The sequence below is a fragment of the Bidens hawaiensis genome, unplaced genomic scaffold (assembly GCF_021521415.1).
Source record: "Bidens hawaiensis isolate Kalapana, Puna unplaced genomic scaffold, B.hawaiensis_p1.1 tig00004748_1, whole genome shotgun sequence".
In the NCBI taxonomy this organism is placed as follows: Eukaryota; Viridiplantae; Streptophyta; class Magnoliopsida; order Asterales; family Asteraceae; genus Bidens; species Bidens hawaiensis.
In genome coordinates, this window is record NW_027491294.1 from 916,241 (window position 1) to 939,750 (window position 23,510).

General features: G+C 36.2%; 2 protein-coding genes across 2 annotated transcripts; both read right to left on the minus strand.

The window, feature by feature from the left end:
• Positions 1–244: 244 nt before the first annotated feature.
• Positions 245–2,123, minus strand: LOC143627911 (protein SEEDLING LETHAL 1, chloroplastic-like). The gene is made up of 2 exons (XM_077097627.1): positions 1,893–2,123; positions 245–1,264 (listed from the first exon to the last, which is right to left on the minus strand). Exons 1-2 carry the CDS (start codon positions 2,094–2,096, stop codon positions 359–361), a joined length of 1,110 nt encoding a protein of 369 aa, XP_076953742.1. The 5' UTR covers positions 2,097–2,123; the 3' UTR covers positions 245–358.
• A 3,496-nt stretch (positions 2,124–5,619) lies between these two features.
• Positions 5,620–22,776, minus strand: LOC143627976 (uncharacterized). The gene is made up of 27 exons (XM_077097678.1): positions 22,534–22,776; positions 22,113–22,207; positions 14,025–14,124; positions 13,600–13,704; positions 13,366–13,528; positions 13,144–13,264; positions 12,983–13,045; positions 12,801–12,881; positions 12,623–12,717; positions 12,389–12,539; positions 12,225–12,311; positions 12,007–12,126; positions 11,803–11,931; positions 11,557–11,654; positions 11,342–11,465; positions 11,144–11,251; positions 10,379–10,520; positions 9,090–9,194; positions 8,684–8,769; positions 8,338–8,520; positions 8,144–8,254; positions 7,891–8,055; positions 7,652–7,810; positions 7,342–7,575; positions 7,135–7,269; positions 6,919–7,034; positions 5,620–6,274 (listed from the first exon to the last, which is right to left on the minus strand). Exons 1-27 carry the CDS (start codon positions 22,685–22,687, stop codon positions 5,791–5,793), a joined length of 3,714 nt encoding a protein of 1,237 aa, XP_076953793.1. The 5' UTR covers positions 22,688–22,776; the 3' UTR covers positions 5,620–5,790.
• Between the last annotated feature and the right edge of the window lie 734 nt (positions 22,777–23,510).

The following is a 23,510-nucleotide window of genomic DNA, read 5'->3' on the forward strand; positions in this document are numbered from 1 at the left end:
TTGCTGGTGTGTATTGGTCACTGACTGGGTCACTGGACCCTGGGTTATCCCATCAGTTATGGAGGTCAATCTCACTCTTAAATAGAAAATGAACTATAGCTGCCCATTAGAAAAATTGGCTGCTACATATCATAATAAGTATTTTTTTAAACTGTTTAAAACCAAATAAATTAAATTTAAGGGAAAACTTATGGTTAGTGAGACTCCACTTGCACAAATTCCCATTTAAAAAGAACTCTATCTATAATTCCAATCCAGAGCTATAACAACTTACCAAAATATTACAAACTTCATAATATAATATATACACAAAACGATAACAATGAGGTACAATAACAATCAAAACACATCCACAACATCAATGATAATCACTATGCTTAGACTTCCAAAACGGCGAATTTCTCACCGGCAAGGAAGAATCACAACACACCTCCAAACGCTCCATAAACCGCTTCTCGCTAGACCGTAACATTGCAGGCAATGGCAAACACACCCCTTTTTCAACACACCGAAGGTGCCTTCGTTTAATCCGATCCTCTAGACTAAACGAAAAATATTGTGGAAACTCGACCAACTCCTTCAAATCCCGCCCCATTTCCACCACAAAGTAGTTAAACTTCGGTTCAAGATTGTTTTTTATACTGTAACAGAACAAAGACGGGAACCGTCTGAAAATCAAGATTGTGTCATCATATGGTATTCCTATGTTGTCGTTAAAGTATTCAATTCGTGGGATGAGTTTGTCTTCAACCGAGCAAGATAAGAGGTGGGCGTGTTTGTTAATTTCTGAAATACCAATCGTACCCTGGAGGAAGTATAGGGTGGGGCGAAGCCGTGTTTTGACGTCAGAGGTGAGTAGGCGTGGGCGGCGGTGGATGACGTGGCGAAGTTGGTGCGTGCTAACATGACACTCACGGTGGAGGAATGTGACAGTGGCAATGATGGATGGGAGTGGGAGGGTGAGGATTTCCGGGGTTAGGTTGATGAGGCGGTTGAGGGCGGGCGGGGAGAGGTTGATGGTGGTGGATAGGAAGGTGATGTTGGATTTTATGTGAGATAGAGGGGTGGTGATGAGAGGTGGGTGGGTGGTGAGGAGGGGGACGAGGTCGATACCGAAGGAGTCGAGGTAGAGGAGCTTTTCTTGGAGGTCGGTGGTGGCGGTTGTGGCAGATATGGGCGGTGGCGGTGAGGGTTTTTGGGAGATTAAGGTGGTTTTGGTGGGCGGAGGGTTGTATGCAAATCCTTTGGTCTTGAATTCTTCCACCTGTAAAAGAAACGGGTCAAACAGGTTAAAAATTTCATTATTTGAGTTATAAATCATAAACGTTTGTATTTAACCCGTTCGACCCGTTTCTATTACAGAAGCTAATATCTACATAAAGAGTGTTTGGATCAAATGCAAATGACTTTTATCATGAAAATTGTATAAATAATAACTAGAGTAACTATGTTAACATTATAGTAATTATTATTAAACGTTTAAACTAGGGTAATTATTTTTACATTATTTTACTTTTTATAACATAATAATTACTCTAGTTATTTGTATGTTTAGTAGGTTAATTTTACCCCTACATAAGGAGTAAATTAACCATCATCTTTGCATTATGATATTGAGTTGATAATATGCAGAATGTTTAAATTTGGACCAGTTTAGCCATATGAACAGTTCTAAATCGATTTAGGGTTTCATAACCTAACACAGGACCTCGAATTACAAAAGCAAAACTAGGGTTCCATAAGCATATCAATTATGTAAGAAATTGAGCTAAAAAGCTAATAGAATAATAAATCAGTAACTTCCAGCACGCAATTTCAATTCAATTGTACTCAACACATAACCAATTCGATTTCGAGAGTAAACGTCAATGATAATTAAAGGAAAATCAAACCTTATTGAGGTGAATTGCGGGTCTATTGGGCGGTAGAGTTGGAGTAGAGGCGGCGGACGGTCGTTTACTCCTGGTGGCTTGTTTTGGGATGGCGGCGGAGGAAGAAGAAGAAGAGTAGCGTATGATAGTAATGGGGATGATGTTGTATGGTTTGGAAGATGAATCGAATAAGTGGCTGAGAGATAAAGATGACGGTACCTCCATTGTTACTGGAGCTGCAGGTTTGATAGCCAGAACATCATCAACAGGTCTAGAAAGTAGAAAGGAAAAGGATAGACTTGTAATTTTATTTTTTGTTTTACTCATTTGCATAAAGAGTGGGGCGTTTTGCGTCATTTGGCCCCCAGTCAGCAAGGGGTGAGAATTTGTTTTTGGGATGTAATGGTGTATGAGCTACAATAGTAATATAATAATAATAATATATATGTATATGTATATAACACACACACATAGTAATATAATAATAATATAATCAAAGTTAAGCAAGGCGACATGCATAACTCGCCCAACCCACAAATCGCCTAAATCGCCCACTACATATGGCCTTAGAGAAATTTATTTTCTTTAACCACTAATTTCTTTAATTTTTATGGTACGTGAGACTAGAACTCATGATCTTCTTACTTGCAAATTCAGGTACTTAAAGGTTTCGTTTTTGTCGATGGAGTTATGGACCACCACCTCATTGGTATTGACTCATTGTTTTAAGTTTTAACTTTTAACACACTTGTTTCATCTTAAGAGATCTAGAGTAAATGACGACAACAGTATTAGACGCGTTTTTGATGAAATGCAGCACTGGTAGTGACGTGGTTAGCTGGAGAAGAGAGTGCTAACCCATTTGGACTCTCTTTAAATTAATATGATAACATATATCTCACTATACTCTTAAAAAAGGTAATAATAACTTTAATGAGACAATTATTTACTTTAGTGAATGTAACACTATGTGATGGTGACATAGCAACAGTTTTGACACTTTTAAACAACTATTCTGAGAATTCTATAAACAATACATAAAATATAGTTCGGTGTTTTTGTTTTAAATTTTCACCGAGGTCACTTTTCTGTGTTCCCGAGTTCTACTTAACAGAGAAAAGGAAAGGAAATAGATAGAAAGATTGAGATGTTTGTGTTTCCAAGTTTCATTTAAGGGGAGAAAGGAAAGTAATGAAGAATATTTGTGTTCCAAGGTTTCATTAAAAGAAAGAAAGAAAAAAAAATGGAAGGAAAGAGTAGGAAAATTTTCGCTGTGTTCCCGAGTTTTATTTAAAGAGGGGAGGGGAAGGAAAGGAGAAGAAAAGGTGAAGTAATCATGTTCCAAAGATTTTTTAAGGGTGGGAGGGGAGGGGAGGGGAAGGGAGAGAAAATACTAGAAAATCTAATTGTATAATTAATTGTCTATTAACTCTTACATTTTCTTTCCATTTCCTTCCATTTTCATTAAACTCGGGAACACAAAATAAAGTGACACATTTTCCTCTCCCTCTCTCTATTTCTCTTTTAATTCTCCTCCTTTTTTTCTCTCCTTAAATGAAACTCGGGAACACAGTGAAAGAGTAAAATGGTGGGGTTTGGTTCCTTTCTTAATTGGAAAGAACATGAAGAAAAGAAAGTTGGGGAGAAAGGAAAAAGGAGAGAAAAGAAAGGAAAAGAAAAACATTAACTTTTTTTTTCTTTCTCTCCTTAAGTAAACTCGGGAGACCTCCCAATTATCGATGATTCACTAAGATGAAAATAATACTTTCCTGTATGATTTCAAAAAGTATGTCACACCGAATTGTATATCAATATCCGTGACATACATGAATAAATTTTGTGCATCCACCATATTTCATGTCACAAATATCTTGAAATATATAAATCTAACTTATTGTTTAAAAAACGACGATACACATGAAAAGTTATGTACATAAGAAATCCGGTGTGTAAGCATAAGGGTAAAGTTGACTCTAAAATTTATTAATGGTTATAACTTAGAAAAGATATTGTTAAATTAATGAAAACTTTCAGGGAAATTTAATTCAATGATTCTGTATGGGTGGTTTAATATTAGTCGATTCTCTAGCCACCGAGTATGCAGCCAAAAACAGTTGAAAGTCAAATTTATTTTTATTATGTAGATGCCCTAAAGTTTGTGTATTTTATGATAGGAGGAGCCACTTGAAAATATAGAAACATTATGAGAGGAATAAGAGATTTTTTTTTTCAATTCAAGTATATCTTTTTTCATTATTTGGATGGATTTAAATACCATGATATAGGTTATATGAAAGGTTTGTTAATAATTAAGTTAAATCAACATTTAGTACTAGGGTATGCCCTAGTTTTTCTTAAATGTATAGAGTTTGCGGAGGAAGTGTCACATATTTCACAATTTTTTTAATACATGACACTTTGTATAAAATAACAAAGAAACAGAAAGACAAGCCAACATAACTTATCAAAGTCTAGAACAAACTAAGACCACTAGTATGATTAGCGATTAAAGACGTTGTCGTAAATATTTAAGCACATTGGTTTGATACCCTACTAGTAAACCTCAAAGACCTCTACTCATCTCTTTCGTATAGACGCTTATTTCAGGACACTTGATATTATTTCAAAGGCATGTGTGTAGAATAACTTTTTCAGTAAGCATGTGTCGGAGTCTTTTTGAATGGGTCCTTTTTGATGAGAAGTGACTCAAATTATCAATTATGTATTTCAGGTTACTTTTCTATTTAAGTTTGGTTTTTTCAACTTTTGTAACCATCACAAAGTTAAGAAATTACTTAGTTTTTCAGTTTATTATTCTCTTTGAGTTACCAAAATTCCAACACTTATATCATTTGGTTATCAAATTCTCTTTTGACTTGTGGTAGTTAACAATGAATAGTCCTAAAGCTTGAAACTGAAAGTGGTTTGTGGGATTTCATTTACTTCGTCATCATAACAATCTACGTTTTAAACTATTTGATGTTTTTGAAGCATTTTTCAAATTTCACAAACACACAACTCTAGTCTCGTCTTAGAGTAGAATGTCAACTTATTATTTCCCTACGATGATTGTCCTTCCTTGAACTACATAAAACTTGTTTCAAGTAAACTTGGTAAGTTGGTTGTGAGCTTTTACAAACTTAACAATTTATATGCCCACACAATTAAATCAACTAAGAATGATGTTTTCAGGAAAGCTGACTAGCAATCTCGCTTATTTGATGAGATGGCGTTATAACCTTTTTTTAGTTTAGAACAAACATCAATGTTAGCTTATTTACTAAAGTTGTTTTCTCGGATAGAACACAATTATTTGGTTTATTCCGCCTATTTGATAATAACATAACATGTTTCTCTAACATATACCTACGAATATATAAATTTATACAAGAGAAAAAAATATATATTAACTCAAAACCATAGCGAGTTAGCGACCCTAATAAAATCTGTTGTGTTGATGCAAGCAAGCACAGGCCTAAGTACCACGGAACTCTTACCCGAAAGAAAGCAAAAGTATTTGACCAGGTACTACACCAATGTTTAAGAAATTAACAACTTGTGCAACATCATTCACCAGACGACAATGATTGCAGCTTAGGATGAAAAGACCATTTATCAAATTTATATGAGAGAGACAACAAATTAAAAATGAACTCAAAACATTTATCTATGGTCATTTTGTTAGCAACAAGCAGATTTTGATTTTAAAAAAAAAAAAAAAAAAGAAATATACTCATAACTGACAGAATACAAATAAACTATGAATCATCATCCCATTGTTCTTATTAACTTGTGAACAAAAATTAATCTCCATTTTCCATCAATCTCCCCTATTGTTCTATAATCACATTTGTAACAACAAAATTTACAACTTAACCCCTACACGAAATCCCACTTAATTTCACAAAACAAAAAAATCTCATTCCTCACGCAATATGGTCAAATAAAACGGACGCCCGTAACACACCCCTTCTTTCTCCCAAGAATCATTCGAGTCCAAAAGATTCCAGTTTAACGTATAGTTAGAAAGATCATACGTACCGGGAGCAAAAGTTGTGACCAAAAGAGAGATTTCAGTGCTGGCATTGGGTTCAAGTTTGACCCGAGTTGTACTTGAGCCGGACCAAATGAAAGGCGGGACCGACTCCAGTGTAACAGGTTTTCTGGTACCGGTTGTTTCATCCGTAACAGGTGGAGTTGACATATCGTGCCAACCGAGTTTGTTCCCTGATGGGGAACCGCCAGGTGGCGAGTCAAATGTGTTGATACGAACTGAAGCAACAAAACATGAAGAGTTATGAATTGTCATTTTGAGCTTTGTTTCACAGAAGGAGTTGGAGAAGTTATCGTGGTTGACCCGTGGCCCGTCCAGTAACCACCATATTGGTCTTTTTGTTGAAACACTGCAAAACGGGATAGTTAGGTATAACAATTTCGTATCATTTAGGTTTTATCTTTGATTTAGATAGAAAAAGCACATGGATCAACGGGTTAAATGTCACCAAAGCCCATTTTTAATGCATGCGGCGTTTCCTAAACTGTTTAAAGGTTGGTGAGCATCAGTCGATATTGGATTAAATCTGAACCAAACGGAAAACCAAAAAATTCGGTTTTGGGTTTTTGAAAACCATTTTTAGTTTTACCATCTGGACATTAATTTTTTAGGCCAAAAAACAATGGTCAAAAATAATGAATTTGGGCCTACATCTTTTTGTTAGATAATAATAACTAATTGATTATTATACATTTGGGCTATTTTGAAAACACTATGTATAACATTCTTATAAATAACTTAAAATTAAAAATAAAAAAGGAAAATCAATAAATTCAGTTCGGTTCGGTTTTTTCGGTTTTAATTGACCGAAACGGGAGTTCGTTTATTACAAAAAAAAAATAATAAAACCAAACCTGGTTTTTGTTTGGATTCCGTTATTTTGGTTCAGCTTTTTGGTTACGGAATGGTTGTTTCGGTTTCTGTAGGCCTTGGGCTTTTTGAGCCTTGGGCTTTAGAAAAAATAAGCAACGTGGTAGATATAAGTAGACTTGCCTGCAATGGCATGCATGGTGGGAAAAGATTTGAGGAGGGGTAGGAACGTCAGATGGGACCTTTTCACTTTCCTCCATTCGGGATATCAACATGAAGTCAACCGTGCTTTGACTTTCCTGGCCAAAGGTGAAAAGGGTATTTCCATCAGATGATAATAAAAACCAAACAAAAACTTAATTCCCTTTTGTAACATATTAATATTGTATATTATTCAACCTGATGTGATGACTTCTGATGCAACCGTTCATAATGATGAAAATTAGCAAGTGGTGCGCGTTGCGTATCAAAAAGCGCTTCACTGCGGCCACTACCCAACCAAACATCGGTTTCGGTTTCTGTTGTCTTCACATTCTGCATCGAGTAATAATATTAGTCATATAAAATAATTAAAAATATATATATTTAGCTTCTTGTGGGACCCACCTTGAGTTTAAGAAAGCAGGAAAGAGCTTGACCGGGTACTAAGTTTCCGGTAGGGAAAATGTGATCAATCGACTCAATTAAAGATATTTGCCACTCTTTCCCGACAGATGACAGTTGGTGAAGTTTAAAGTTTCTCAAACTTGTTCGGTTAATAACATCCATTCGCACAACATATTCTTGTAACTTAGATGAACACGGGTTGATGTAGAATGACACATCTAAAGACGGTAACACCTGTAAACCATTTCGTTTTTCAAAAAAACATATACATACACATAATTTTTCAAAAATATTTCTTAAATAGATTTACCTCTAACATATGATGTGTACGTAAAGTGCGATATCGCATGGCGGTAGATTGGTCATCAATTTCATAATATATTGTGAGGTACAATGACATGGTGCCAGGTGTCGCAGCCCGAAACCAAAGTGGCAAAACAAAGGGGGTCCCCTTATGGATTATTGTGTCCTGCAAACGAAGGGAGAATAATATAAGTGGTTATCATTAAAACTATATTATGTGAAAATCAAAAGTTGACTTTTGCTGACATTGGGGAAATGGAATACGGTTTCTGATTGTCTAGTGGCGTCAAGATCTGCATCTTTATGTGCACGAGATTCTTTCTTTTCCAGACAAGATGGAAAATCCACATCTGTTACTTCAGGATTTCCTATGTTTAGAAACCTAGGATGACTAATCTTCATCTTTAAATTCTGTTGAGAAGCATAAAACATTGAAAAATTATAATGGTAAGATTAACATATAAACCGGGTAAACATAGTTGCTAATATTCAAGCATACCTTCACAGAAATTTCTGATGAGTTTTTCAGTTCAAGTGATAAACGGTGTAAATTTCCAGCATAAACAGTACTAGGCAAGTTACTAATAACACCCTCAAGTCTGGGTAGACTCTGAAAGAAAACGCATAATTAGGAAAAAGTTACAAATGATTTAAGAAAAAGAAAAAAAAAAAAAAACTATCAAAGGACTGAACCTTGATAACCACAAACTCGAGTTTATTGGTATTCTGCTTAGCTTTCCTTTGTTGTTTAGAAATTCGTTTCGTTATCAAGTCGGATTCGAACGTGTAAAAGCCGGCCATTGAATCAGACAGTTTCCAACACACACCAGTTACTCTCAGCAGGCCTTCTTTTCTAGGAATAACACTTAACTGAGCCTGATATCAAAATAGCAAATATTAAAAAAATACATATAAGCTATCAATCATATATAACTAAAGAATTGAACAAAATATCAACTGTTGTTGCATGCATAATCTATAAACAATAAATAAGTGACCAATGAATTTAAAATAACAGACTGTAAAACTGTCAACTCACCAACGTCGTTGCACCACCTTCCAATGTTATGTCAACTTCAGATAATGTAAAAAGAGATGTGTCATCAGTTTTTGAAGTGTTTGCATCTGACCAATGAAACAATCATCAATTTTTGAAGAGTATGAACTTATAGGAAGGGATAAAAAAAGATCATTCTATAGTGTGGGTCAAAACAATCCGAGCCAAGTTGGTTGACCTGCAAACACTTTGCCTCCATAATTTTTCAATAAAATTACAAAAACATTAAATATTATTAAAAAAACAGTGTCAATACGACAATATCTAAACATAGTATACAACATCAGAAGATTGTATGCTTAAAAAGGGACTTTTGTTAACTTTCAACATGTTTGACCCATTTGACCCACTCCCAGTTTATCAAAACTTTTTTGGTTTTATAACATACCAGGAGGTGCCTCATTTTCTGAATACTCGCACATTAGGGTGACTTTATAAATGGGAATAGATAATTGAAGAGGGTTTCTGAATGAAATTTCCACCTTAAGTGCCTCTGAGAATAAAAGTAAAATAAATGTTAGAAAACGTTGCAAATTGTTCAGATTCAAAACAGAGATTATTACTAGTGGCTTATTTCAATGGATTTTATATCAATCAATCAATCAATCAATCATGCCCAGTAAAATCCCACCGACAGCAAAGCTATAAGTAGGGTCTGGGGAGGGTGGGATGTAGGCACACCGTACCTCTATCCAAAGGAATAAAGAGGTGGCTTCCAGAGAGACCCTCGGCTCTAAGTACATGTGTATGAAGCAAAATAAAGGAAATCAAAGTTTAACAGTTATATAAAAACTACTACTAATTATAATAATATTAATAATAAGTTCACAGTTTAACAGCTATATAAAAGCTAATAATAATTATAATAATAATAATAATAATAATATATGTAAGGGAAATACCATTATGGTATGTGACCTAAATAAGTTAAGTCTAAGCCCTAAGGTATTCAATTCTCTCTAAAAATCCTTAACTTTAATTCTACTTCTAATTCCTATCCTCAACCATGTCCTCGGAGAGGTTTAGGTCTATCAAATCATGCCTAATCCTCTCATCCCAAGTCAATTTCGGTCGTCCTCTACCCCTCCTCCCCTCTATAGTAATGTTTTCTACGGATCTAACAGGATTCGTCGTCTGTCTTCTCTTTACATGTCCAAACCATCTCAATCTCCACTCTCTTATCTTGTCTGCTATGTTCGCCACCCCTAATCTCTCGCGAAACACAACGTTTCTTATTCGGTCTAGCCTTGTGTGCCCACACATCCAACATAGCATTCTCATTTCTGCTACCTCCATCTTCCGCACTTGTGCCTTCTTGATGGCCCAACAATCTGTTCCATATAGCATTGCAGGTCTAACTGCCACCCTATAGAATTTTCCCTTTAGTTTAGTCGGGAAACTCTTGTCGCACAATATACTTGTGGCTGCTTTCCATCTACACCATCCTACCTGAACTCGGTGGGTCACATCACTGTCTAATTCCCCATCGCTCTGTACAAATGATCCTAAATACTTGAACTTCGTTACCTGCGGGACCACCTGCCCTTCAATTGTGATCTGTGCGTCTTCATTGCCCTTCAATTTCAATGGATTTTATATGAATCATTATTTACTGTATGTTAAACGAGACTTTTTTAACCATATTTTACAACAACTAAGTGCAGTCCACCGTCATACCTCCTGCCACACAGACATTTGATTGTTTAAGCTTAGCTGGTAGAAGCTTTGACTGTACATCCAACCATGTAGTCTTGGCATTAGATAAAGATGGAACCATCTCTTCTTCCAAAGACTGCCAAACACTTTCTTTAACGCTGACCTGGCATGAACAACCGCAGAACATAAACAACACAATACACCAACTAAACTGCCAAACACTTTCTTTGATGTATATTGACTATTGACTATACTTTTAGATTCCATGAAACAAACAGGCTATTGGTTTTGATGAAATTTGAGTGTAATTTAATTCCAAAAAAACATTATTTTAATGATTATGATTTGATCTTTATCAATATGTTTCTCAAAATAACTTCCATTTTGTTATTTCTTATATACTACCAAACAGTACAATACTTCAAATTACTTCAATATAAATTAATCAAACGGGAACCTTAAAAAACTTGTGCAACCAAATTTGATGCCTTTTAGAACTTCTATTTAGAACCAAGTACCAAATATCCATTAGTCATTATAACTGTCTCATCAGCAAGTTGAATAACATGCATTAACACGGCTCTTTTAAGTTATGCAAAAAAAGTTCCTTTTTTCAAGTACGACAATGTTTCTGCAAGGGCAACAGTTCCGAAAAAATCTCTATATTATATCCTTAATAACTATATAAATTATGTAATTCACTCATCCACAAACAGATAAACAAAATGTCATACTGAAATGATAACATGGTTATGTAAGGTAAATATGGAGTGTGATTTCACTCACAGCAGCAGGTGATCCATAAGTTCGATGATCTTCAGAAACAATACTAAGGGAAGAGATATTGACAATCGGCAGCTGAAGTCGGGAAATATTGTATGTTTTTCCTGTTTTCTACATCAAATATAACAAGAAAACAAAAAAATATTAAGCTGTGGATAAACTGCTACATGGTAAGAACACAAATCAATCAACAATGCTAACCTGTAAAATCTGGAAAAAATCCTTCATAAATAACTCCTGCATTGCCATCGATTGATGGCTACAAGCCAAAATTTCCAACATATGTTTCATGGCCACATCAAACCTTCCAAGAAAAGCATACCACCTGTAAAGGTGTTATTAAAAACTTTAGCTAATTTTATCCAAATTTTAATAAGCACGTCGTAATACATCTTTGCAGATCCTTTAGAACTCACTTTCCTATCTGGAAATGAACATGATCGTGAATATGGCTCCATGTTGTTCCTTTGAACACAGACAGCGCATTTCTGTATGCACGAATTGCATGTTTTATCTGATTTAAGGTGGAATTGTTAGAGAAAACGAAGAATGAAACTTATGCTTATTTGGTCTTACTAAGTGTGCTACGTATAATAACAGCATTATACATGCTATGAAAATAAACTATTAACTAAGAATTGTAATTCATTGAAATAAATTACCTGATCACATTTCTTGTACAGGTCACCAGAAAGAATGAGATGAAATCCATACTTCCTTAACATGGATGGCTTGGCTAGAAGGTAGCAGTAAGATGCTTGCTCAAGCATTACAGCTGTATGAAGTGGTTCCTGAACAAAAATGTCCCTTTTACTGAAAATTACCACGTATATAACATGTATTCATAAAAGAGAAGTGACCATTACCTCACCAGAGATACGAAAGTAAACACCAGCAGCATCTTTATACTGACCACTAGTCTTCAGCATTTCAACCCACCAAAGACCACAACGAGTGGCATTTCCCTTGCCTGACGTCCCAATTCTCTGAATAAGAGTACACTTAGTAAATATTTAATAAATGCATCTAAATAAGCAATACAACAAATTAACAAAATAGTTTTGTAAAGAAGTCGTAGACGCACTAAATACGTGCTAAACGCATTTTCCATGCAATACTCGGCATCCTTTTTTGACTGATTCAACATGAAGTATGTCAATCCCATCATTTCCTGCAAGAAACGAAGGATTAAGGCATGCAAACAATTGTAGTCTAATGTTAATGCATGAACGTTTGTTTAACAGTTACCTGTACACCAGCATATCGTTTCCATGCTTTGTCAAGCTTGTAATCAGTAGATAACAGGCGGTAATTTGATAAAGCGAGTTCATAATCTCGTAACATGAATGCATAATCACCCAAAACCCTTATTTGAGATTCAACGGAATTAAAAGTGTACCTTCAAACATCATTAGAAAAGGTATATTAGAACAGGAGTTTTAGAATGTTTAAAGAAAAAGGTAGAACACACGCCAAACATACATGCCAACACTTTGAACCTCTGGAGTATCCTCTTTCCCTTTTCTCCACCATAAATTTTTTATTTGGTTTCTAAAACCTTTTCTTGTTGCAGAGACCTATAACAACAGCATACAAAAGTAAGATGATCTGATATTCAAAGTTTAGAATGAAACTAATTTTATGTAGAAATATATATAACCTGCTGATTTAGAACACGGATTCTTTGCTCCATGTTAGGAATTATATCTTTGGATGATAGATCACGAACAAAAACCTTCAACTGGTGCAATTGATATGAAGTTACAGAGAGTTCATATAACAAATAAAAATTGCAATAAACCATAAGGGAAACAGGTAGTATTTAAAAATAAAAATAAAAACCTCATCCATATCCTCGTTGTTAAGTAGACAGCCAAGATGTTGACCAGGTAAAGCATTTGACACCTGCCAAAGAACGCAACACATTCATAATCCCTTATCAATGCCAAAGTCATAATCTATGAGAACATGTAAACAAATTGCATTATCAGAAATGCTCTTACATAGGGATCCCATGGATTTGGTTTATGGTCAACTAATTGACCTTGGGAGGAGTTAATGCAAAGTAAACGGCACTCGTTTGACCCAAATGTATTTCTCATTTCTGCCAATATCTTAGTTGCTCTGAATCACATGCATATTTAAAAAAAAACAGCAAATCTTATGATTTGATAGATGTATTAGTAAACATGCAACCCAATACTGGCATTAAGGACTGAGGATACCTCTCTGGGGATCCATCTTGGTTATCATGGACCAAAATATAGTATTTTGGAATCTTTGGATCCATTGCACCATCATTAAAAAGTGGGGGCAACTGGTTTGTGTTAAAAAGATCCCTAAACTTGCTGATAGGGTCCTCATCATTTGATGAAACAACCAAAAGGCCTGAACATTCATTATAAGTTAAGCCATATTAAGTATAAACTAAGCTCAAAATTGCATTCTTAAAAACTTACCTGCAACAGGATGATCAAAAGCTTCATGATCTGAGAAGGATACACTGCGTACAAGCTCTTTATTGAAATATTGAAACCATGTTGGTACAAACTCAGGTTCAGAAGCTGCAAAGATAAGTAAATAAATAATTCAAAATAAAAATAACAAGTACAACCTCTTAACTAAAGTTGCTCAACATGACAATCTAGTTTAGTTCCTTGCATTTTAGCATTAATAAGCATTTTTTTTACTTTTAGCAAATTTTCTTTCTTGTATGTAACAACAATTACCAACTCTAAAAGATTACCTGTTACTTAAATATTATAAACAAGTTCATAGACTAATTTTAATATGCAACAACTGAACAAATGAATCACCTTTGAAAGAAAAAATAGGAACTCAGTACAATTTCACATGGTTTAATTAGAACAGTGAAAGAACTTACAGGTGGACATAGTTTCAATAGGTGATGGATCTAAGTACAATTCAGAATCTTCATTGTTTCCTGCATCAGCAATAACCTGTTCTAACCGCTCCTTTGTAACCTACTTGAATTAAAAAAAAAAAAATCTAAGAGAGGGCTGTTTGAAGGTCAACCTAATAAGTTACAAATGGGATGCATTTAAATATCAACATTTGCAAACAGACAAAGGATATTTCTTTCAAACCATTATGCGTTAATTTAGCTTTCTGCAACTCCATGTGAGTGTGTGCATATATGTTAAAGAACTAGATCAGTGTGGTATTACTATTTTGAAGTTTTCAAGAGTTGGTGTATTTGGTTGTGTATCCTAGCTCTTTAAATTATAGCATGTTGTACCACTATTAAACCTAAAGTTGAGGTTACAATGCTTTGACTTATTTCCCCAACCACGGGCATAGAAAATATACTGAATTTATATCTAGTCTAGAGGTATAAAACTGCATATACGACGCCAACATTCTATTTTTGAGCCACTTGTTGATCTCCCTTGATTTCATCACTGGTTACCAAAATCCAAGGGGTATGACTATGAGGTGGTTCTAGCATTGATAAAGAAAGTGACACTGATCCCTTAATGGACCAATCAACAGGCCCAAAAAAATGAAATGCATACACTGTATAGAGATATTAAGAATGTGAGGAAGTTATTATGCATACACTGTCGAAAACCGAAACTAAACTGTTTCTAATTAAAACCCAACTAAACCGAACCATTACCAACGATTAGGTTTCGATATAGTTTGTACTTTTGATAAAAAAAATTTGAGTTTAAAATTTAAAATAAGAATTATTAATCTACATATACCTTCACTTCAAACTAAACATCAACTAATATGTTATTAAGAGAATCATACTATGAACAAAGATAACTTTGGTCACATAAATAATAAACCTTATTAGAATAAATAGAATGTGAAATCATAACAAGAACAAAGATTATAAAAAACCATACTGGAAATTTGGTTAAATTAAAGTTGTAATAGACAAGTTTGCTCGTATTAAATAAAACTTTGGTTAACTATATTTTAACTATGTCTAATATATATTATATCTCATACTTAATAAGTAAATAATTAGCATTTCAATATGTACGGCCAGCTCCGGTTTCAACCGTGAAACCAAACTGATGAATGGTCTCACAGCTTCAAACAAAATAATAAACACCCAAAAATTTGTTACATGATTATCAAAGTATATGTTTTCAGTTTCCCGCTGCATCGCACGGGCACTCTTCTAGTATGTAAATATGTGTAACCTTTACATATAACCTTACAAACCTCTTCAGTCCATTAAAAATGAAAGTTAGTCGGTATCTAAAGTTTTACATTGTAACTCAATCAGTTAGGATAGCCAACTATCCTATATAAGAAAGAGAAATGTATTTGGGAGCTTGATTGTTTAGCTTCCGGAATTGTTATCATTGTAATTTGTAAGTCAATCAGTTACATAGCCAACTATCCTTCTTATGTTATGTCTAGTCAATAATCAGCTGTCCTTTATCTCTTATTGGTTCTTATCTACTCACATAAATCTAACCACTATTATTGCTACCTTATTGAAGTCCTCTTAAAACTCTCTTAGTCTCTTTAGTATAAAATAATCATCAAATCATACTTTCATATATAAATATGTGTAACCTTCACGTATAACCTTACAAACCTCTGTTAGGTTCGGAGTCACACACAAACACGAATACAATAGTAAAACCGAAAGAATAAACGAAAGAGACACAAGGATTTAAGTGGTTCGGTCACGGTGTATGACCTACGTCCACTGTCGATAACTAGGGTTTTCTTATTATTGAGTGATACAAACTTACAAGTACAGGAGAGAATATATAGACTAGACAATTAGGGTTTAACCCTTTAACTAAACTGGGCCTGATTAGAGCTTTTGGGCTTGGCCAAAACTCAAACAGCTTAAACTCCTAATTCTGTCTATTCGTCTAAACCGGACCCGACCCATGATGGATCGGAGACCACAACATAACAATCTCCCACTTGGGCTTCGAGACATCTTCTCTAAACCACCACTTGGATGCGTCAAACATTTCAACCTGCTCCCATTTGGAGACGTAAAATGTCTTCACCTGCATTGCCTTGTACATGTAAAATAAAACCCATCTGGTTTTGCACCTCCTAGTTACCCTTCGCCTTCTCAACATTATTCCTGAAGGCCTGCTGAAGTTCTGCACAGCTTCAGCTTATCCAGTATCACTGGCTTGGTGAACATATCTGCTGGATTCTTAGCACCTGAGATATTTTTCAAACTGAAAACACCATCACTGATCAAATCTCTGACAAAGTGATATCTCCTCCCGATGTGCTTAGTCTTCGAATGATAGACTGGATTCTTCGCAAGTTTCACTGCACTCTCATTGTCACAATATAATAAGAACTCTGCCTGTTTCTTTCCCAACTCTTCAAGAAAAGTTCTCAACCATACTAATTCTTTACTTGCTTCGGCTGCTGCCATATATTCTGCCTCAGTGGTTGATAAAGCAACACTTTTCTGAAGTCTGGACATCCAACATACTGCTGTTCCCCCAACTGTGAAAACATAACCAGTAATGCTTTTAAACGTCTTCTTACATCCACCCAGATCAGCATCTAAATAACCCCTGAGAATTGTATCCTTCCCCTTAAAACATAACCCCAAACTGGAAGTACCCTTTAAGTATCTGAGTAACCATTTCACCGCTTCCCAATGTTCCTTTCCCGGATCCGACATAAAACGACTAACTACCCCGACAGCATGAGCAATGTCTGGCCGTGTACAAACCATGGCGTACATGAGACTGCCAACAGCAGATGCATACGGAACTTTAGCCATCTCTGTTCTTTCTTCCTCTGTTCTGGGAGACTGGTCTTTGGTAAGTTTGAAATGACTTCCCAAAGGTGTGTTTCTCGGTTTAGTCTTCTCATCATTCATCCTGAATCTTTCTAACACTTTCCCTATGTATTTCTCTTGGGATAGTGTTATGGAGCCATCTTTCTTTCTGGATATACTCATCCCCAAAATCTGTTTGGCTGGACCAAGATCTTTCATCTCAAATTCATCAGACAACTGTTTCTTCAACTTGCGAATCTCCTTCATATCAGATCCTGCAATTAACATATCATCTACATAAAGAAGTAGAATGATATATGAGCCTTTAAACTTCTTTAAGTAGCAGCAATGGTCGGCCTCGCATTTCTTGTACCCAGTTCTCACCATAAAATCATCAAACTTTAGGTACCATTGCCTAGGTGCCTGCTTCAGACCATACAAGCTTTTCTTCAATTTGCAGACCCATTTTTCTTTCTCGGCAACCTGAAATCCCTCAGGTTGTGCCATATAGATCTCCTCGTCAAGATCACCATGTAAAAATGCTGTCTTAACATCTAATTGCTCTAGATGTAAATTTTCTGCAGCAACAATACTTAAGATCAATCTGATGGTGGTCATCTTCACAACTGGAGAGAATATTTCATTACAATCAATTCCCTTCTTTTGCTGGAAACCCTTGACCACTAAACGAGCTTTGTATCGTTTAGACCCATCATGTTCTTTCTTGACTCTATAGACCCATTTATTCTGTAGAACTCTTTTATCTGGTGGAAACTTGGTTAAAACCCATGTCTGGTTTTTACTCAAAGAGTTCATCTCCTCCTTCATAGCATGCTCCCACTGGAGCGAATCTTTCAACTTAAGTGCTTCATAATAACTCTCTGGCTCACCATTTTCAGTTAAAAGGAGATAATTAACTGAAGGTTTGTAACGTACCGGCTGTTTAGAAACTCTGGTGGACCTCCTAACCCAGTGCTGAGGCGGGTCAGGTTCTTGTGGAGACTGTTCATCCTCAGACTCTGAACTCCCACTGTCAGAGACTCCCTCTGACTCTTCATTTCCACCAATATCATCATCTTCAAATTCAGGAACTGTGGTTTCTTCAGTTTCTGTCTCGGGTTCGGTAGCTGACTCAACTGTCTTTTTCTGAGCATCAATTTCATATTCAACCTGTTCTTTCTGAACCCTTGATTTTGAAGTGTTTCTATCTTTGTATAACTCAGCCTCATTAAAAGTTGCATGCTTGCTTCTGACTACTTTTCTGCTTTCTAAATCCCAAAGCCTGTAGCCCATTTCGTTTGACCCATATCCAATGAAAACATATTTTTTAGCTTTAGCATCAAGCTTGTCATTTTTCACTAGATCATAAGCGCTACACCCAAAGACTTTCAAATGCTTATAATCTGCAGCTTTACCTTTCCACTCTTCTTCTGGTGTCTTGAAACCCAGCGGTACTGACAATCCCCGCTTAATTAAATAAGCTGCAGTGTTAACTGCATCTGCCCAGAACGTCTTTGGAAGCCCGGCATTAAGTCTCATACTTCTTGCCCTTTCATTTAACGTCCTGTTCATTCGTTCTGCCACTCCATTTTGTTGAGGAGTGCCAGGGACTGTAAAGATCATCCGAATACCGTACTCTTCACAATAATCACGGAATTCTTTGCTAACGTATTCACCACCGTTATCCGACTTCAAGCATTTCACCTTCAAATCAGTTTCCAATTCAACAGCAGTTTTCCATTTCTTAAAAGTATCAAAAACATCAGATTTATTTTTAAGAAAGTAAACCCATACCTTGCGTGTCGAATCATCAATGAAGGTGACATATGTTGGGTTATGAAGGCCTTTGGGCCGGTTTTATTAGGAGGCCCAGTTTTGGTTCCTAATTATGTTTAACCCTAATACTGTTTATTATATATATCCCATCATGTAATTGTAATCTTTGTTCTGAGCTAATAAGAAAACCTAGTTGCAGCCCGTGGACGTAGGTCCCCTCGCGGGGACCGAACCACGTTAAATTCTTGTGTCGTTTATATTTTCGTTTATGCGTGTTTATCGTTGTGCATGTGTGTGCTGTTTCGCTTCCGCGCGCCGCTTTGTTCCTAACAACATAATAGTGCGATCCTCCCAAAGAAGAGACTGAAGTTGGTCCATAGACATCAGAGTGAATAAGCTCCAATTTCTGAGCTTTCGGTTGTTTTCCGGTCTTCACAAAAGATACTTTCTTCTTTTTACCGAAAACACATGGTTCACAAAATTCAGATTCAACCTTCTTCAGTTCTGGAATTTTTCCTCTAGCAACGAGCATTTTCATCCCTTTTTCACTCATGTGGCCGAGTCGTTGGTGCCACAAACTAGACTGACTCGGTCCACTGGTCACTGCATTTACCCCATCAGCTGGAATTTCAACCATGTATAAAGTGCCCTTCTTTTTACCTCTGGCGATCACAAGATTCCCTTTCACAACTTTCCATTTACCCCCACCAAACACAACATCATATCCTTGGTCATCTAACTGCCCAACAGAAATTAGCTTTCTTCTAAGGCTAGGAACGACCCGAACATCCTTTAGAGTCCATGAGGTGCCCAATGAAGTTTTTAGTTCAATATCCCCCATCCCCGTGATATCAACAGCATGATTATTAGCCAAACGAACTTTACCAAAATTACCTGTTCGGAGATTCTTCATCTTCTTCGTGCTATAAGTGGCATGAAAAGATGCACCAGAATCCATAATCCATGAATCTGTTGATTCTTCAACACAGCAGATAAGAGTCTCTTCTGAACCTTCTGAATCATCTGAACCGGTGGCCAGATTAACTTCCTTCTTAGATTCTTTCTTTTCTTTTGAAATTGAGGGGTTAGGGCATTGGTTTCTGAAATGCCCCATTTCTTTGCAATTCCAACACTCAATGTCTTTTCTGGGCTTTGACTGACTTCTTCTTCTAGACTTTGACCTACCCCTGCCATTACCTTTCTCTCTTCTCCTACCTCTCCCTTCGGTGCTCAATATAGAACTAGATGTCTCACCAGAATTCCTTCTTCTTATGTCCTCCCCTAAAATCAAATCCCGGACTCCTTCAAAAGTAAGCTTAGTATTCCCAGAAGAACTACTAACTGCAGTAACAGTCCCTGACCAACTTTCGGGTAACGAGGATAACAAGAGTAACGCTTGAACTTCATCATCAAACTTGATATCAACAGAAGACAAACGAGAAATAATAGTGTTGAAGTCATTAACATGAGAGGTAACAGATGCCCCTTCCTTCATTCTGGTGTTAACTAGCTGTCTAATCAGAAATACCTTGTTTGATGCAGAAGGCTTTTCATACATATTTGACAAGGCTTTCATAAGACCATACGTGGTAGTTTCATTTACAATATTGAATGCCACATTCTTAGCTAGTGAGAGTCTAATAACAGCTATGGCTTTTCTGTCAAGTACCTTCCACTCATCATCTTTCATACTTTCCGGTTTCCTCTCTTCTAGTGCTTCCATTAAGTCTTTCTGACATAGCAAATCCTCAATTTGCATTTTCCACCATCCAAAATCCTGACCATCAAACTTCTCAATCTTGATCTTTCCGTCCTCAGCCATTATCCAAACTGAGTTTTGATTACAGCAAACAACCAAACTACCCAAGGAATAAAAGGACTGGAAACTGATCAGAAAAAACGAACCAGCAGCTGCGGAACCCTAATCAGCGGCGGCGGAACTGTAGCAGCGGCGGCGGTACTGTAGCGGCGGCGCGGTGCTGTAGCGGCGGCGGTACTGTAGCGGCGGCGGCGGTACTGTAGCAGCGGCGGTGGAACTGTAGCAGCGGAGCGGCGGCGGCGGAACTGTGTGTATAATCGAGAACCAGGCTCTGATGCCAATTGTTAGGTTCGGAGTCACACACAAACACGAATACAATAGTAAAACCGAAAGAATAAACGAAAGAGACACAAGAATTTAAGTGGTTCGGTCACGGTGTATGACCTACGTCCACTGTCGATAACTAGGGTTTTCTTATTATTGAGTGATACAAACTTACAAGTACAGGAGAGAATATATAGACTAGACAATTAGGGTTTAACCCTTTAACTAAACTGGGCCTGATTAGAGCTTTTGGGCTTGGCCAAAACTCAAACAGCTTAAACTCCTAATTCTGTCTATTCGTCTAAACCGGACCCGACCCATGATGGATCGGAGACCACAACATAACAACCTCTTCAGTCCATTGGATATGAAAGTTAGTCAGTATCTAAATTTTTACATACCGAAGACATCATAATTTTGTTAACCTTTTGGATTGTTTCTCTTAACTGTGATATTCACTATCAACATTGGATGCACTGTGCACTGTGAGTCTGTGAGATCATAATTTTGGATTGCTAACCTTTTGTTCTCAATTGTGATATTCGCTATCAACATTGGCTGCCTTGCGCATGGGCACTAGTCACTAAAACCTAAGCATATACTCAGTAATCATATGATGATCTACAATCGTAATCGATAGAATTAAACCTCTTTACTTGGCATGTAAGCGCATTCCTCCTAGAATATGATATTATGATACAACATTGCAGCATAATACAATACTATTAATATAATCTACCAAAGTCCCTGAGGTTGATGAAGAATGAGCAAACATACATGTTAGGTCATTTCATAGCTTATGTGACTAACAAAAATTATCATTCATTACTATTTAACAATATTAAGTAAATTTGATAAAATAATAAGCTACACCAATGCAAACTTGATAGGCACCATCAATTACAATTTAACAATATTAAATTTGAAGAAACAATAAGCTACGCATGCTTTCCGAGTAGCTATGGGTGTTAACTGGAAGCTTATTTAGACATCACCAAACAAAATTTTACACTTGTTTGATTAGTAGAAGCCGCTTTCAGTTGTCTTGGTAAAATCATAGTTTAAAAATAATGGACTGAATCAAAACAAGATTGATAATTTTTTATACTATATACTATCATTAGGAAGGATATCTACAAACTTCAATTTAAAAAAAAAAAAAAAAAAAGATTACTGTAAATAGGATAGCATTTTTTTAAGACAGATTAGGAGTATAGCATAATCACATTTCTCAGACAACTAACGATTCTTCATGCTTAACTCATCTAAAAAATAGGTCACTCTAGAAGAGCATTGTAATTTGTAAGTTTATACCACGGGGTAGGTGAATATTCTGAAAATGCAAACAGATAAATTTATACCTCGATGTTTTGTTGTCGAATATCGGATGCATAGAACATTCGTAACTTGAACTTCTGGAGCCTGTAGGGTTGATCACTCGCTGTACGAACAGGGACTGCAGAAACAACAAAAAGTATACACTAATGACACACAATCACTTGTAAAAAACTAATAATAACAGAATATAAAGTTCTTCCTATGCGTTATCAATCAATAAAGTAAATCTGTGTAGCAATAATCACATCAAAACTGATATTCAAGTGAAGTATTAAGATCAATTCAGCTACCTAATTTTAACCTAAGTCCTTAAGTTAACTGGCAAACCCTAGAATTCAACCGAAATGACACAAAACAATGGATCATTGACGCTCAATGTGAAACAGCATACTTGATACACAACAAAGAATAAATTGAAATTAAAGTGTGAGTGAATGTTATTACCGTCGATATTATTGAATGCGCAGAACGGAGTGAGCATTTGGACGAAGGAGAGTCCGTTTTCGAGGCACCGTTGTTCGACTAGAGGCGTCGGGAGAACCATGACCACCGGCGTGATCTCGTCCAGTAGCATTTTCTTAAGGGAATAAGACGCCATGGAACGAGTCAACTCAGTTAATTAACAGATTCCGGCAAACAGATCTTGTGATTTTAGTCTTTGAGATTGAGATCGATGGATTGTGGCCAGAGAGCTGTTTTCCTCCAGGCAATTCCGGTGTAAGCTAACGATTACCTCATGGCCCAAACCATTGCAAATCTTTATTTGGGTTTGGCCCATTCACATTTGTATCATTACTAGTTTCCAACACTCCAAACTCCAAAGTCCTAACCACTTCCGAACCATCACTGGCAATCGGTTACTAACCGGTTTCTACTATACCAATTAATTACGGTTTTTCTTTTGGGTCGTTTATATTTCCAACTATCTAAGAGGGTTAATGTATGGTGCTCGAGAAACTGAAATGATCGAATCGTGTTTGAAATAACTGATGTAGCTGACTAAATAACTTTAATTGTTTAATTTTATGTTTTTTGATTACCCGGTTTTGTGTAACCAAAAAACTGAACTGAGTAGGTTGGAATCGAAACCGATTGAAAAAATGGATTTTAAATCATTAATAAGAAATTGATAAATGGTGGAGTCTATAAATTTTAGGTCCAAACGTGTAATAATCAATTAATTATTAATTGACATAAATATTTAGGCCCAAAGTTTCGTTACTATTAGACCATGGGGTATACATTCAATCACCTACTTTACCACATTTCACTCCACCCCATCATAAGAAAATTGTTTAACCCCCCCCCCCCCCCCCCCCCCAACACACACAACCTCTCTTTCTTTAAGGTAAAATTTGATTCTTACATTAATGTGGTTGCGTGTGTAGAGGGTCTTAAAGCCCATTAACATTTTAATCTAG